The following is an 11,197-nucleotide window of genomic DNA, read 5'->3' on the forward strand; positions in this document are numbered from 1 at the left end:
ACTACGAACCAGCACACTCGCTCCCTCCCACGACACATCTCAGCATGGCCAAGAAGCGATCAGGCGGCTCCGCCGATGCGCCGCGCGCCCGCCACGCGGCCGAGCAGACGGACCCGCGCTTCGCCCGCCTGCACACGGACCCGCGCTTCCTGCGGCCCAAGGCGCACGAGGCCAAGGCCGTGCTCGACGAGCGCTTCGCCTCGCTGCTCGACGACAGCGCGCCAAGGAAGGCAGCCGCGCGGCCCCGGCAGCGCCAGGTCGACCAGTATGGCCGGCCGCGCGTCGAGGCGCAGGACGCGTCGGAGATGCGCCGCCTCTACCGCCTGGCGGGCGAGGGCGAGGGCGAGCAGTCGCAGGACTCTGACGACTCGGCCAGCAGCAGCGAAAGCGAAGCACCGCAGGGTGCCATCGACTATGCTCGCGGCGAAGGGCTGCTCGAGAGCAGCGGCGGCGAGAGCTCTGATGAGGAGGGCGATCACGAGGACGCCCGCTCGGAAGCATCCGACGACGCCTCCTCGGCGGACGACTACGATGGCGTGCTGCTGGGCCGGGCGGACGTCAGGAGGCGCGAGAAGAAGCGCCAGGCGCGCGAGGGAACGCCAAGCAGCGGATCTGAGGACGGCTCCGTTGCTGCTGCCGAGGCAGCGGCCTCTGAAGATCTTGACGAGGCCGCTTTGGCGGAGCTCGATGCGCAAGCAGCGGCCAATCTTCGGGCTGCAAGCACGGCTGGCCCGAGCTCTAGCAAGGGTGCCTCTGCAGTGCCGCGAGCAGACGCACAAGTCCTCCGCGGAGACGCGACTGCTCGTCTGGCGATGGTCAATCTCGACTGGGACCACGTGCGCGCTGTCGACCTGCTCGTCATGCTGTCCTCTCTCGTCTCACCGTCAGCAACACGCCTGCCCGGCCATGCCGCGGCGGAGCGGCACTCAGCCTCGTCTGCGGTCAAGGGCCATGTGCACAGCGTGCGCATCTATCCTTCGGAGTTCGGACGCGAGCGCATGGAGCGCGAGAATCGCGAGGGGCCTCCGCGCGAGATCTTCAAGCGCGACGATGCTGCTCAGGGCTCGTCGAAGAAGCGCAGCAAGTCGCGCAGCAAGAAACGCAGTGGCGCCGAAGACGAGGAGGAGGCGGAAGATGTCTTTGAGGTGGATGAGGGAGGCGAATTCGACGAGGAGATGCTGCGCAGATACCAGCTGGAGCGTTTGCGGTGAGTCTGACGAACTGCCTGCGTCTTCACCCGCTCACCATCTGCTCTTGCAGGTATTACTATGCCATCGCGACGTTCGACAGCGCCGCAACCGCCCAGCACGTCTATGACGAGCTGGACGGCACGGAGATGGAGCGGACTGCCAACGTCTTTGATCTGCGCTTCGTGCCGGACGAGATGGACTTTCCAGCCACGCAGGGTGGCGAGGAGGGCTGGCGCGACGAAGCACGCGAGGGCGAGGAGGTCGGCACGTACCGTGGCGTCGACTTCCGCACTGACGTGAGTGTGGCCCGTCTGGCCCGAGTTGTCAACTGCTGACAGCACCTCCCATCAGGCGCTGCGGCACTCCAAGGTCAAGCTCACGTGGGATGCCGACGACTCCGCCCGCCAAAAGGTCACGCGGGCTGTGAACCGCGATCTCTCGAAGTCGCAGCTGCGTGACGACGACTTCCGGGCCTACCTCGCCTCTGCGAGCGAGGACGAGGCCGAACAGCCGGATGACGAGCAGGAGGCTGCACGCTTTCGCGCGCTGATGGGTCTCGACGGCACCGACGGGCCCGCAGCCGGCAAGCGCAAGGGGCGCAGCGCTGCGTTCGAGGATGCGCGAGAGGCTCCCGAGGAGGGCGACATGCAGATCACCTTTCTGCCCGGCCTGTCGGAGGCTGCAGCTCGCAAGGCCTCAGGCAAGGCCCAGAGCACCGGCGACGAGACGACAATCGAGAAGTACCGCCGCAAGCAGAAGGAGAAGAAGCTCAAGCGCGCCAAAGATGCCCCGGCAGAGGCCGAAGAGGCAAGCGAGGGCGTGCAAGAAGGGCCTTCTGCCGGGCCGTCTGCGGCGGGCTTCGACGACCCCTTCTTCGCGGGCGGCGACGACGACGAAGACTTTGCTGCCGCGCTCGATGCTGAGCTGGGCGAGCGGCCCGCCAAGAAGGAGAAACAGAAGAAAAGGAAGGAAAAGAAGGAGCAAGCGCAGACGCCCGAGGAGCAGGCAGAAGCAGCCCGTGCCCAGGCTGAGCTGGAGCTCATGGTCGACTCCGACAGCGACGGAGGCCGTGGACACTTCGACATGAAGGAGATCCTGCGAGCCGAGCGGGGCGCAGACAAGAAGCGCGGCGCCCGCGGCAAGAAGGTCCGCAAGGAGCGCGATGCGCCCACGCAGGTCCAGGACGGCTTCAGCCTCGACGTGGCCGACTCGCGCTTCGCCCCCGTCTTCGAGGACCATCGCTTTGCGCTCGACCCAAGCCATCCGAGCTTCATCAAGACGAAGAACATGGACAAGCTGCTCGCGGAGCGGCGCCGCCGCCAAGATGCGAGCGCAGCTCCTGTTGAGCCGAGCAGTGCCACTAGCGCAGATGCTGGGCCGTCTGGCAGGTCTGAGCTCGCTGCGCTGGTCAAGTCTGTGAAGAAGCGCGGGCCTTCGGGTCGCGGAGGGCGCGGCGACTCTGCCAAGCGCCAGAAGCCTGCAGCCTGAGCTCGTGCACGCCGCAAAGGACCCTCGGGCGGACAGCCCACTCCTGCTCTCTCTAGGTATGTATTGCCGTCGCCTCACCTCCGCTGCTCGCGGAACACGTCCGTCTTGCTCTTGCGGTACTCGCGCTGCGCAAGTGTCGTGTCCTCCCCCTGTGTCTGCCCCCAGCCCTTCAGTGGAATGACGAGCACTGTCCCGTTGTCTTCGCTGCGAGAGTGTGAGCCGGTGTGCGACAGGACTGCCCGACTGACAGAAGCCACTCACGCCCCCAGCTCCTCGGCGAAGCTCAGCACGGCCTTGGCTGCATCGCTGGGGTGCGGCGCCCCGCGACAGAGGTCGACGATCTCCTGGTCGGACAGCTTCTCGCCAACGCCGTCGCTGTACGCAATGATGAAGGAGTAGTCCTCGCCCTTGAGCACCTGTGTGATGACTTCCGGCTCGGCTGTGACGCCTGCCTTCCTGCAGAGTGGGCACAGACTCAGCACCTGTCCGCAGCAGAACGCGGCGTGTCTCCACGCACTTGTACATCGAGTCGCCGAACGACCGCGTGTTCGCCAGTGCGCCCATCCAGCGGGCCTCGCCGAACGAGTCGGTGACCATGCCGGCGCCGAGCTTGCGCAGGCGGTCCGCCTCGCCCCGGTCGTCGGGATGGTGGTACTGCGATGGAGTCAGGCGCGGCGCTTGGCTCGCGCAGCATGCTCACTCACGTTCGTGAGCGGGATGGCACGTCCGTCCGAGCGAGCGCAGAGCAGCAGGCGCGTGTCTCTGCGGCAGGTCAGGCATGCGAGCTAGACGTCGCGGCCGGGCTACGCACCCGACTTGAGCCGTCGTCACGCTCAGCAGGGCGCTGCTGTACCACGGCTGCGTGGGGCTGTCCAGCGAGTGCAAGAGGCACACTGACGCAGTGGAGCCGCCGCTTTGCAGCGCTTCAGTGATCTGCACCTCACGATCGGCCTGCGCAGACGGAGTCAGCGGTCGTCTCGGTGCTTGCGAGGTAGCGTGCGCACCAGTAGCCAGGCGAGTGTGCATCTCTCGGCGAGCGTCATGTCTGTGACGCCTTCTGGCGGGTCCTGCGCAACGAGGTCGGCCGAGGCGTCCTCTGCTGGCGTCTCGCGCTTCTGTCCTGCTCTGACGGGCTTGAGTTCCTCCTGCCGGACCCAGCGCTCCAGCGCACCGCCTGTGAAGCGGCGAAAGTAGCCACCAAGGCTGCGCGTATGTTGCACTGCTCGCACGCAGATGTGAGAGGCGCTCGAGCCCTACGCCAGCGAGGGCGACGCACCTATGGCAGTGGCCAGCCGCGCATCTACGCTCTCGAACGTGGCATGCAGAGTGTCGCGAAGATGCGCAGACACAGCTCGTCCACCGTGCCTGCGCGAGTCAGGAGGCTGTGCGCAGACGCAGGCCCGGGAGAGACTCACCCGTCGTAGCAGGCGAACCACACCACCTGTCCGTCGTCCTCCGTCTCGGGCTCAGGGTGCCAGCGCTCGGCGGCCTGCTTCACAATGCGGCTCCAGCTTGCGCGCAAACTGGCACGCAGCTCCGATGGCGGCACGAGGACGCAGGCGGCGGTCCAGGTGTCCTCCTGATACTCGCGGTTGCCTCGAGACGTGGCCAGCCCGAAGACCGAGCCGGCGCGCAGCGGGACGCGGGCGACGCCCGACGGCGTGGGCACGCGCAGATACGTCCGGTACTCGCGCAGCGGCGCAGACCTCGAAGCGCGCCGCGCCGTTGGAGGAGCGGCGCGGCGCACGCAGCTGGGCCCTGCGAGCATGCCGTCGGGGGGAAGTGGTGGGATGGAGCACGAAGGCAGGCTGCATTTCCGCGCGAGCCGCCGGCCCGGCGCGGAGCAGCTGCCGCCGCGGCCTTGGCGCGCGCGCGTGTGTACCGGCCGAGAGATGCGCGCGGCGCGGCGCGCGCCTGCTGCACCTCAGCCTGCGGCGCGCGCCGTGCGTCCCGCACCGCTGCTGCACCTGGGGCACGGCTCGCAGCGCTCCTGGCTCTTCCCGTCGGGCCCGGCTCAACTCAACGACGCTGAGCTGCCAGACAGTGCACAGCGACGGCGCAGCTTGCCTCAATCAGTCTACCTCGCACCGCTGGGGTCCTTTGCCCTGCTGCTGGCCTCCCCCTGCCGACAATGGCGCAACTTGTCTGGGCGGCTCTCTCTGGGCGCTCTCTTGGGGGTGGGACACAACGCCGTGCACTGCTGCGCGCTGTGCCGGCCCGGCGTGAAGCTCGCATCGGCACAACACCCTCAAGGCGACCAAGGCGCACAGATTGTGTATCGCGGCGCGAGTGTCTGCAGGCCACTGCTGGCTCGCATCCGAGGATGACTGCCCGCACGCCGGCCTGCCAAGACGAGCAGTTCTGCCACGGCCTGCACAGTGGGACTGCAAGCTGCGCGGCATCCGCGCGTCAGCTCGTCGAAAAGTGGTGCGCGACAGCGAGGCGCGCAGAAAAGATCGCGCGTCCATGCGCAGGAGCGCGCATGTGCAGTAAATGCAGCTCCAGGGCACCGGCGCGTCAGTTTTCAGCCCTGTCTCAGCCAGCCGCCGCGTCCGCGCTTGCTCATTTGGCGGGTGGCAGCAGCAGAGACCTCAGCTACTGCGCGCAGCCGATGGGAGACATCAGCACAGCGTCAGGAGCAACATGCATAGCCAGCCCTGCTCATGAGCGCCTTGCGGTCCCGGCAGGGCCCGACACCTGATCTGTAGACACTACGCACTCCAGTGACAGAGTTGCTGACTGGAGCCGTGGATGGCCCCTTTCGCTTGCGCTCTGGACAGGCTGATCGCCGAGCTGCTGTTCTAGAGAGTGGACAGCCGATGCAACAGACGTACGCTGCACTCGACGCTGCTATAAACGTCCGAAAGGCCTTGCTCTGGCGCGCAGACACTTGGGCGGCCGACATCTACCAAGCCCGCACGCTCGGGCACACAGCACAGGGGACACACGACGGCAGAGGTCACAGAGCTATGCGCACAGCGTTGGCAGGCAGACCAGCAAGGCCAAGATGTCTAGCCTGCCTGGCAGGCAGACACGTAGGCAGCGGCGACGACGATGACGCCGAGGGATGCAGATAGATTGGGCAGGGTGGGCATAGATGAGGGATGAGGGAACGGGCGACACGACGGCAGCGAGGCACGCGTCGCTCACTTGACGGCGGGCGCGCGCGAAAGGCCGCTGAACATGTTGCGCGCGACGCTGACGGGCATCTGCACCTGCTGCGCGAAGGCCGAAGCCGCCACCTGGAGGCCCTGGGTCAAAGTCACCAGGCTGCCGAGGCTGTCGAGCGACGGCACGCCCGCGTCGGGCTCCACAGTGTTGCCCAGGTTGCTCGCCTGGCCCGACAGCGGCTCGTACGGCCTGCGTTGGGGTGCGGACGGTTAGCCGGCACGCGCGAGGTGGAGGGCTGCGCACCACGCACCAGAAGTTCTGCACCTTGCCGAAGTCTGCGTTGGGCGCAGCGATCTTGAACGGGTGGGCCTCCTGCTCGCCGCAGTGTCAGCACGGGCGGGACCAGCCAGACTGCTAGAACGTACCGTCGTGAAGACGTAGTCGTCGAGCGAGATGTGCCCGGGGTCGTCGAAGATGAGGTAGAGGTACTTGAACAGCTCGGCGAACATGCTGCGAGGGCGGTCAGGCTGAGGCCACGGCTGCGGCGGACTGCGGAGCGCTTACAAGCTGAGGAGATGGGGCGCGTCAGCGAGAGACTGTGCGTGCGGGCCAGCTTGACTCACGTCTGAGCCTCGTCGTACGACTGTGAGCTGACGTCGTTGACGTTGACGAGCCCGACCCAGCCAGTGCCGGAGTCAAGGTACTCCCTTGGGGCAGAGTCGTCAGGGCCAGCACTCGCGAGGGCACTGGGCCTGCTGAAGTGCTCACTTCATGTGCAGGAAGGCGTCCCACGCCATGTCGCGGAAGAGCTGCTGACCTGTGAGGCGCCAGCCGTAGAACAGGCTTTCGACAGTCTCGGGACGCTGAATGTAGCTAGAGAAGGGCCGGTTAGACAGCAGAATCTGCGTCGATGCGCAGAAGACTCACCCTGGCGAGCCCAAGAAGTAGCCATGCTCATTGTCTGATCCCATGTGCTTTGTGAGCCACCGATGCGTGACCGTCCAAGACGAGAGGCACTCACAGAACTCGCGTCTGCCGGGCGACACGTACGTCCAGCCCTTGGCATTGCCCGCGGCGTCGAAGTAGCCGAAGCTCTCGGGTCCGATGCCGGTGGCCGTGCCGTTGTACGTGCGCCTGAAGGCAGCCCAGTGAGCTGCCTGTACAGCTGCGGCGCGGTGCGACACCAGGCTCACCAGTAGCTCTCGGCCATCTCGAGGCCGACCTGGATGTACTCTGGCTTGTTGAGCAGCGCGCCGCCCAGCGCCCAATTGCCGCCGGCAAAGGAGGCCAGATGAGACGAGACGTACACGGAGCCGTTGACGGGCTCGTAGTCCGACAGAAGGGTGAGGTTTGCCTATGGAGGGCGTCAGCGTGCCTCGCAGCTCGTGCTGCTGCGTATCATACGCACTACGCCAGTCTTCTGCACCAGGTGTGCGATCGACGAGTTGATCGCGGCATCCCAAGTGGCGACAAAGGAGCTGGAGCGGTCCAGGCCTCGCAGCTGCCCCCACTTGATCAGATACCTGGAAACGAGCGAGTAAGCAAGACAGCTGAGCAGCGCAGCCACGCCGCCACGCACTCCCAGAACGAGTCCGAGCCGCCGCCCCACGTGTAGTACGGAGCGCCGGACGTGCTCTCGTTGTAGGCGTCGAGGCTCTGCGCGAAGATGCCGGGGAAGGTGACGGGAGAGGCAATGATTGCGTCCACTGGGAGGCGGTTTAATAAGCATGAGCAGCAAGGCGGTGTGTGAGGTCTCTGCGGGCTCACTGGCTCCCTCTGTCAGGTTGAGGTAGGTGTTGTTGCCGGTGTATGCCGACAGCTCGCCCCACTCGAGGATGAGGGAGCCCGCCTCTGCAATGCCGACCTACGGTACGTTCAGCGAAGCCCATAGAGACAGACGCGTGCTGTCCTCACCGAGTCAGTCGTGTCCACGGGCGTGGAAAGGTTGAGGTTGAAGCGCTGCGACGGGTGATGAGCACTTGAAGGGACAGCTCATGAAGGGCCGCCGCTCACGTTGAAGGGCAGGCGATTGCCCTTGTACCAGGCCTTGGAAAGCCGATTTGCGAGCACGACGACCTGGTCGACCAGGAACTTCTCCTCGGCCTTTTCGCCATTCATCTGGTAGCTGCTCAGACTCACATCAGCGAGGCGGCCAGAAGGGTGAATCGCGAGACTCACGCAGACAGCATGCCGCCGATGTAGCTAGGCGCAACATGTCAGATGCCGCACCCATGAGCGAAGCAGCGGGGGCAGCTCACCGGATGGTGAGCTCAAAGACACTGATGTTGCCGGGCGCGTCGTCGCCTTCCGCCGTCTGCGTAAAGTCGATGGCCCTGACATGAGCAAGGGCGCGCTGATAGGCGTCCGAGTCGCCCAGGCCCATGACGAGCATGGTAGAGAGCGAGTCTGCGAGCCACGTCAGCTTCGCCGTGGTGCAGGGCCGCAGCGGGCGCTAACCGATGATCGTTCCTCCGAAGCCGGCGAGGATCGAGTCGTTCGAGCCGCCCTATGAGTCGCCCAGACCTCGTCTGAGCTTGTGTACGCTATGCCCAGTCATTTGAGCTCACCTTGGCGATCGGGTTCAGCTTGTCAGAGGGCGCGGCATACTCTGCCGTAATGTCAGCAGGCTCGTCGTCGAAGCAGCTCGTCGCACGCACTCTCGTAATTGGCGTAGTTGTCGAGGAAGGCCGTCTTGATGGCCTCGCGCTTCTCGACGTCGGCCGTGAACGCAGCACGGCGAGCGAGCTCCCTGTGCTGAGCAGGCAGCTGGCCGAACCTCTGCTGCTGCACACCTCGGGCATGCACAGCGACTCCCAGAAGCGGGATGCACAGCAGCAGGAGACGCTCGAAGCAAGGGCGAAGGCGCATGACGAACGCTGTTGGGCAGAGGTGATGGTGTGGAATGAAGGTCGAGAGAGGCTAGGGGTCCGCGGCTGGGCAGCCCCGGCGCCGTTCGACTGCGCAGCTGGAGAGTACGGCTCGGTCCGCCTCCAGCAGGTGCACAGCCGTTCTCAGCCTGTGATCCTGCAGCTGGCTGTGGACCGCACGAGTGCCCGAGGGGTCGCATAGGGGCTGTGCCTCCCCTGAGGGCTCTGATCGAGGCGCGGCCGCGCGGCACGGCGGGACACGGCGGCCGCACGAGCGATGCTCGAGAGAGGGGCCTCCCGCGCTCGGAAGAAGCGAGACGGGCGATCAGGGGCCAGTGGAAGAAGCGCGTGTGGCCGTGCTTCGCGCCTCTCGCAGCACACCTGCTGGCCCGGGTGCCGCGACGCCGAGCATGCGCCAGCAGCTGCTGCAGCGGGGACTGGGAGCAGCTCCTCTCAAGGATCCTAGCCGTTCCTGTGCCGCCTGCTGCTGCTGATGGGCGAGGCGACGCCTTGCGCTTCAGCCGAGCATGACAGCCGCTACTCTGCCATGAGAGCGCGGCGCGCGTTGAGAGGGGGGACCGAGCGGGAGGCTTGTGCGCGCGCCCCGAGGCCTTCCTGCCGCTCGCTCCTCGAGCTACTCACCGCAGCCGAGCCGTGCACCACCGAGAGACGCCCAGCGCCTGGCCCAAAGATCTCGGCGCTCTCTGCTCGTACTGGAGCAGCGGGTCGGAAGCGGCGCAGCTGCGACATGGGTCGTGGCGGCATCGAAAGGGCTCACCCCAAGCGAAGCTTGGCGTGGGTCCGTCGTTCGTGCGTCTGCGAATGCTGCACACATGAGGCGCACCGAGGCGTACAGCAGTCGGTATCGGGGTCAGAGGGCGAGGTCGACGGCATGGCATTGGGCGGTGACGGTGAGACACCAAGCTGCCCGCAAGCTGCACCCCAAGTCAGGGGTCAGGTGTGCTGCTCGGAGCCAGCGTGGGAACTGGTGGGCCAGGCGCGGTGTCGCGTTCCAGATTCTTGCACCTCGCCAAAGACGCCGTCACCGCAGCGCCCGCGTTGACTTGCTGCAGATGCGCAGCGTGGCTGCTCGGCCTTTGGACGTGTCGCTGAGCAGCGAGCTGGAGATGGAGAGCGTCGCAGCGCGGCGTGACGGCAACGGCGAAGGAGGGGGACGCTGGGCGCGGGGGTGGAGTGCTGCCGGCCATGACGTACTGCGCCTCGATCAGACGCGCAGCGGCGCACGGGGCGCAGGTTGCTCTTGCATGCTGCCGGCCGGCCGCGCGGGCCGCACCGCATGTGGTGCCGCGGCGCGCACGCGCGCGCGCAGCGGCTGTGCTTCGTGGCAGGCGGCACGGGCATAGGGTGTGCGTCTGCGCAGCGTTGGATGCACCCGCACCTGCCAGAGGGCCCTTCTCTTATCTCCACCACCTTCACCAGCAACGCCCGCAGTTCGTCCATCTTAGCGCCCGCCGCATCCTCGCCCATCATTACCAACATCCTCGCCCTCTTTGCCAAGGCCGACATGACGGTGCGTGGCCCTGCACGTCGCCGCGTCGCTGGCACCTGACACCGCCTGCTGCCCTGCCCAGATCCACTACTCGCTCTGCTTCATGCTGCTCGTGGCCGAGATGCTCGTGTTCCTCGGCCTGTGAGTGTGCGCGTCGCGCGGCGCCGCACGGCGGCACGTAGCTCACCGCACGTCCCTGCAGCATCCTGCCGCTGCCGTTCAAGATGCGCCGCGCCGTCTTCTCCTTCTTCGCGACGAACCCCATCGTCGGCAAGGTCCTCTACGGCGTCAAGATCTCGATCATCTTCGTCTCGATTCTCTTCGTCGATGCGTGCCAGCGCCTCTTCAAGACGATGGCCGAGCGCCAGCAGGCCAAGGAGCAGCTGGGCGTGCGCGACACGGCGCACCACGACATGCTGCTGCGTCTCGCCTTTGCACAGTGAGTGTGCTGCACCTGCGCCGCAGGCAGGCCGAGCGTCGTCTGCGCTAGCCCGCTGCGTGACTTACACGTCCGTTTCCAGGCGCAACTGCTACCTGTGCGGCTTCTGCCTCTTCTGCTCGCTGTGAGTTGCACTGCCAGTCTCGGCGTGCCTGCCCTGGCTGATCCGTCGTGCCGCACCAGTATCCTCGCACGTACCTACGCTCTCATCTCGGAGCTGATCCAGGCCCAGGAGGAGCTGGGCAAGGCGCAGAAGGGCTCCGCCGGCAGCCAAGACGTTGGTGAGTAGCCGAGCGGTGCCGAAAGCAGAGTCGGCACGCACGCTGTCCTGCTTGGCCGGCGGTAGGCCGGGTATGCTGTTCGTCACTGACACGCGTGCCTCTCAGTGACGCTCAAGAAGCAGGTTGCCCAGCAGCAGGCCGGTAAGTTACGCGCAGCACGCCGCACCGAAACTGCGGCTTACCCTTACCGTAACAGAGTACAACCGCCTCGCCGACGAGCTTGCTCAGGCCAAGGGCCAGACCGCCAAGACCAAGAGCACGTAACGCGAGCATGCGCTGCAGCTGCTGTGATCGACGATGCCTCCCTTGCG

At 66.3% G+C, this 11,197-nt stretch overlaps 4 protein-coding genes across 4 annotated transcripts; 2 read left to right on the plus strand and 2 right to left on the minus strand.

Moving 5' to 3' along the window:
- The first annotated feature begins 9 nt into the window (after positions 1-9).
- On the plus strand, positions 10-2,877 carry FA09DRAFT_327716 (hypothetical protein). The gene is made up of 3 exons (XM_025741498.1): positions 10-1,207; positions 1,261-1,486; positions 1,542-2,877. Exons 1-3 carry the CDS (start codon positions 45-47, stop codon positions 2,676-2,678), a joined length of 2,526 nt encoding a protein of 841 aa, XP_025601288.1. The 5' UTR covers positions 10-44; the 3' UTR covers positions 2,679-2,877.
- FA09DRAFT_327717 (protein serine/threonine phosphatase 2C) lies at positions 2,719-4,470 on the minus strand. The gene is made up of 8 exons (XM_025741499.1): positions 4,094-4,470; positions 3,955-4,043; positions 3,683-3,897; positions 3,490-3,629; positions 3,383-3,440; positions 3,196-3,332; positions 2,940-3,134; positions 2,719-2,882 (listed from the first exon to the last, which is right to left on the minus strand). Exons 1-8 carry the CDS (start codon positions 4,444-4,446, stop codon positions 2,753-2,755), a joined length of 1,317 nt encoding a protein of 438 aa, XP_025601289.1. The 5' UTR covers positions 4,447-4,470; the 3' UTR covers positions 2,719-2,752.
- Positions 4,471-5,780: 1,310 nt separating this feature from the next.
- FA09DRAFT_122693 (seven-hairpin glycosidase) lies at positions 5,781-8,233 on the minus strand. The gene is made up of 16 exons (XM_025739046.1): positions 8,048-8,233; positions 7,968-7,991; positions 7,803-7,914; positions 7,704-7,748; positions 7,557-7,653; positions 7,369-7,495; positions 7,198-7,312; positions 6,983-7,143; positions 6,811-6,923; positions 6,717-6,750; positions 6,558-6,662; positions 6,413-6,496; positions 6,354-6,356; positions 6,215-6,299; positions 6,100-6,161; positions 5,781-6,038 (listed from the first exon to the last, which is right to left on the minus strand). The coding sequence occupies exons 1-16, from the start codon at positions 8,179-8,181 to the stop codon at positions 5,825-5,827; spliced, it is 1,515 nt and encodes a 504-aa protein (XP_025601290.1). The 5' UTR covers positions 8,182-8,233; the 3' UTR covers positions 5,781-5,824.
- Positions 8,234-10,181: 1,948 nt separating this feature from the next.
- On the plus strand, positions 10,182-11,150 carry FA09DRAFT_333277 (B-cell receptor-associated 31-like protein; the record flags this gene model as incomplete). The annotated part of the gene is made up of 7 exons (XM_025743681.1): positions 10,182-10,187; positions 10,249-10,307; positions 10,369-10,605; positions 10,688-10,729; positions 10,789-10,886; positions 10,992-11,027; positions 11,083-11,150. 7 exons carry the CDS (start codon positions 10,182-10,184, stop codon positions 11,148-11,150), a joined length of 546 nt encoding a protein of 181 aa, XP_025601291.1.
- Between the last annotated feature and the right edge of the window lie 47 nt (positions 11,151-11,197).

This window comes from Tilletiopsis washingtonensis (assembly GCF_003144115.1).
Source record: "Tilletiopsis washingtonensis strain MCA 4186 unplaced genomic scaffold FA09scaffold_2, whole genome shotgun sequence".
NCBI classification, from domain to species: domain Eukaryota; kingdom Fungi; phylum Basidiomycota; class Exobasidiomycetes; order Entylomatales; genus Tilletiopsis; species Tilletiopsis washingtonensis.

Coding starts and splice junctions, on each gene's coding strand:
- FA09DRAFT_327716 (XM_025741498.1), top strand. CDS start 45: ATGGCCAAGAAGCGATCAGGCGGCTCCGCCGATGCGCCGCGCGCCCGC. Junction 1,208..1,260: donor TACCAGCTGGAGCGTTTGCG/GTGAGTCTGACG, acceptor CTGCTCTTGCAG/GTATTACTATGCCATCGCGA. Junction 1,487..1,541: donor GCGTCGACTTCCGCACTGAC/GTGAGTGTGGCC, acceptor ACCTCCCATCAG/GCGCTGCGGCACTCCAAGGT.
- FA09DRAFT_327717 (XM_025741499.1), bottom strand. CDS start 4,446: ATGCTCGCAGGGCCCAGCTGCGTGCGCCGCGCCGCTCCTCCAACGGCG. Junction 3,898..3,954: donor GCGGCTGGCCACTGCCATAG/GTGCGTCGCCCT, acceptor GCGTGCGAGCAG/TGCAACATACGCGCAGCCTT. Junction 3,630..3,682: donor GCACACTCGCCTGGCTACTG/GTGCGCACGCTA, acceptor CCGTCTGCGCAG/GCCGATCGTGAGGTGCAGAT.
- FA09DRAFT_122693 (XM_025739046.1), bottom strand. CDS start 8,181: ATGCTCGTCATGGGCCTGGGCGACTCGGACGCCTATCAGCGCGCCCTT. Junction 6,924..6,982: donor GAGATGGCCGAGAGCTACTG/GTGAGCCTGGTG, acceptor GGCTGCCTTCAG/GCGCACGTACAACGGCACGG. Junction 6,663..6,716: donor TACTTCTTGGGCTCGCCAGG/GTGAGTCTTCTG, acceptor GCCCTTCTCTAG/CTACATTCAGCGTCCCGAGA.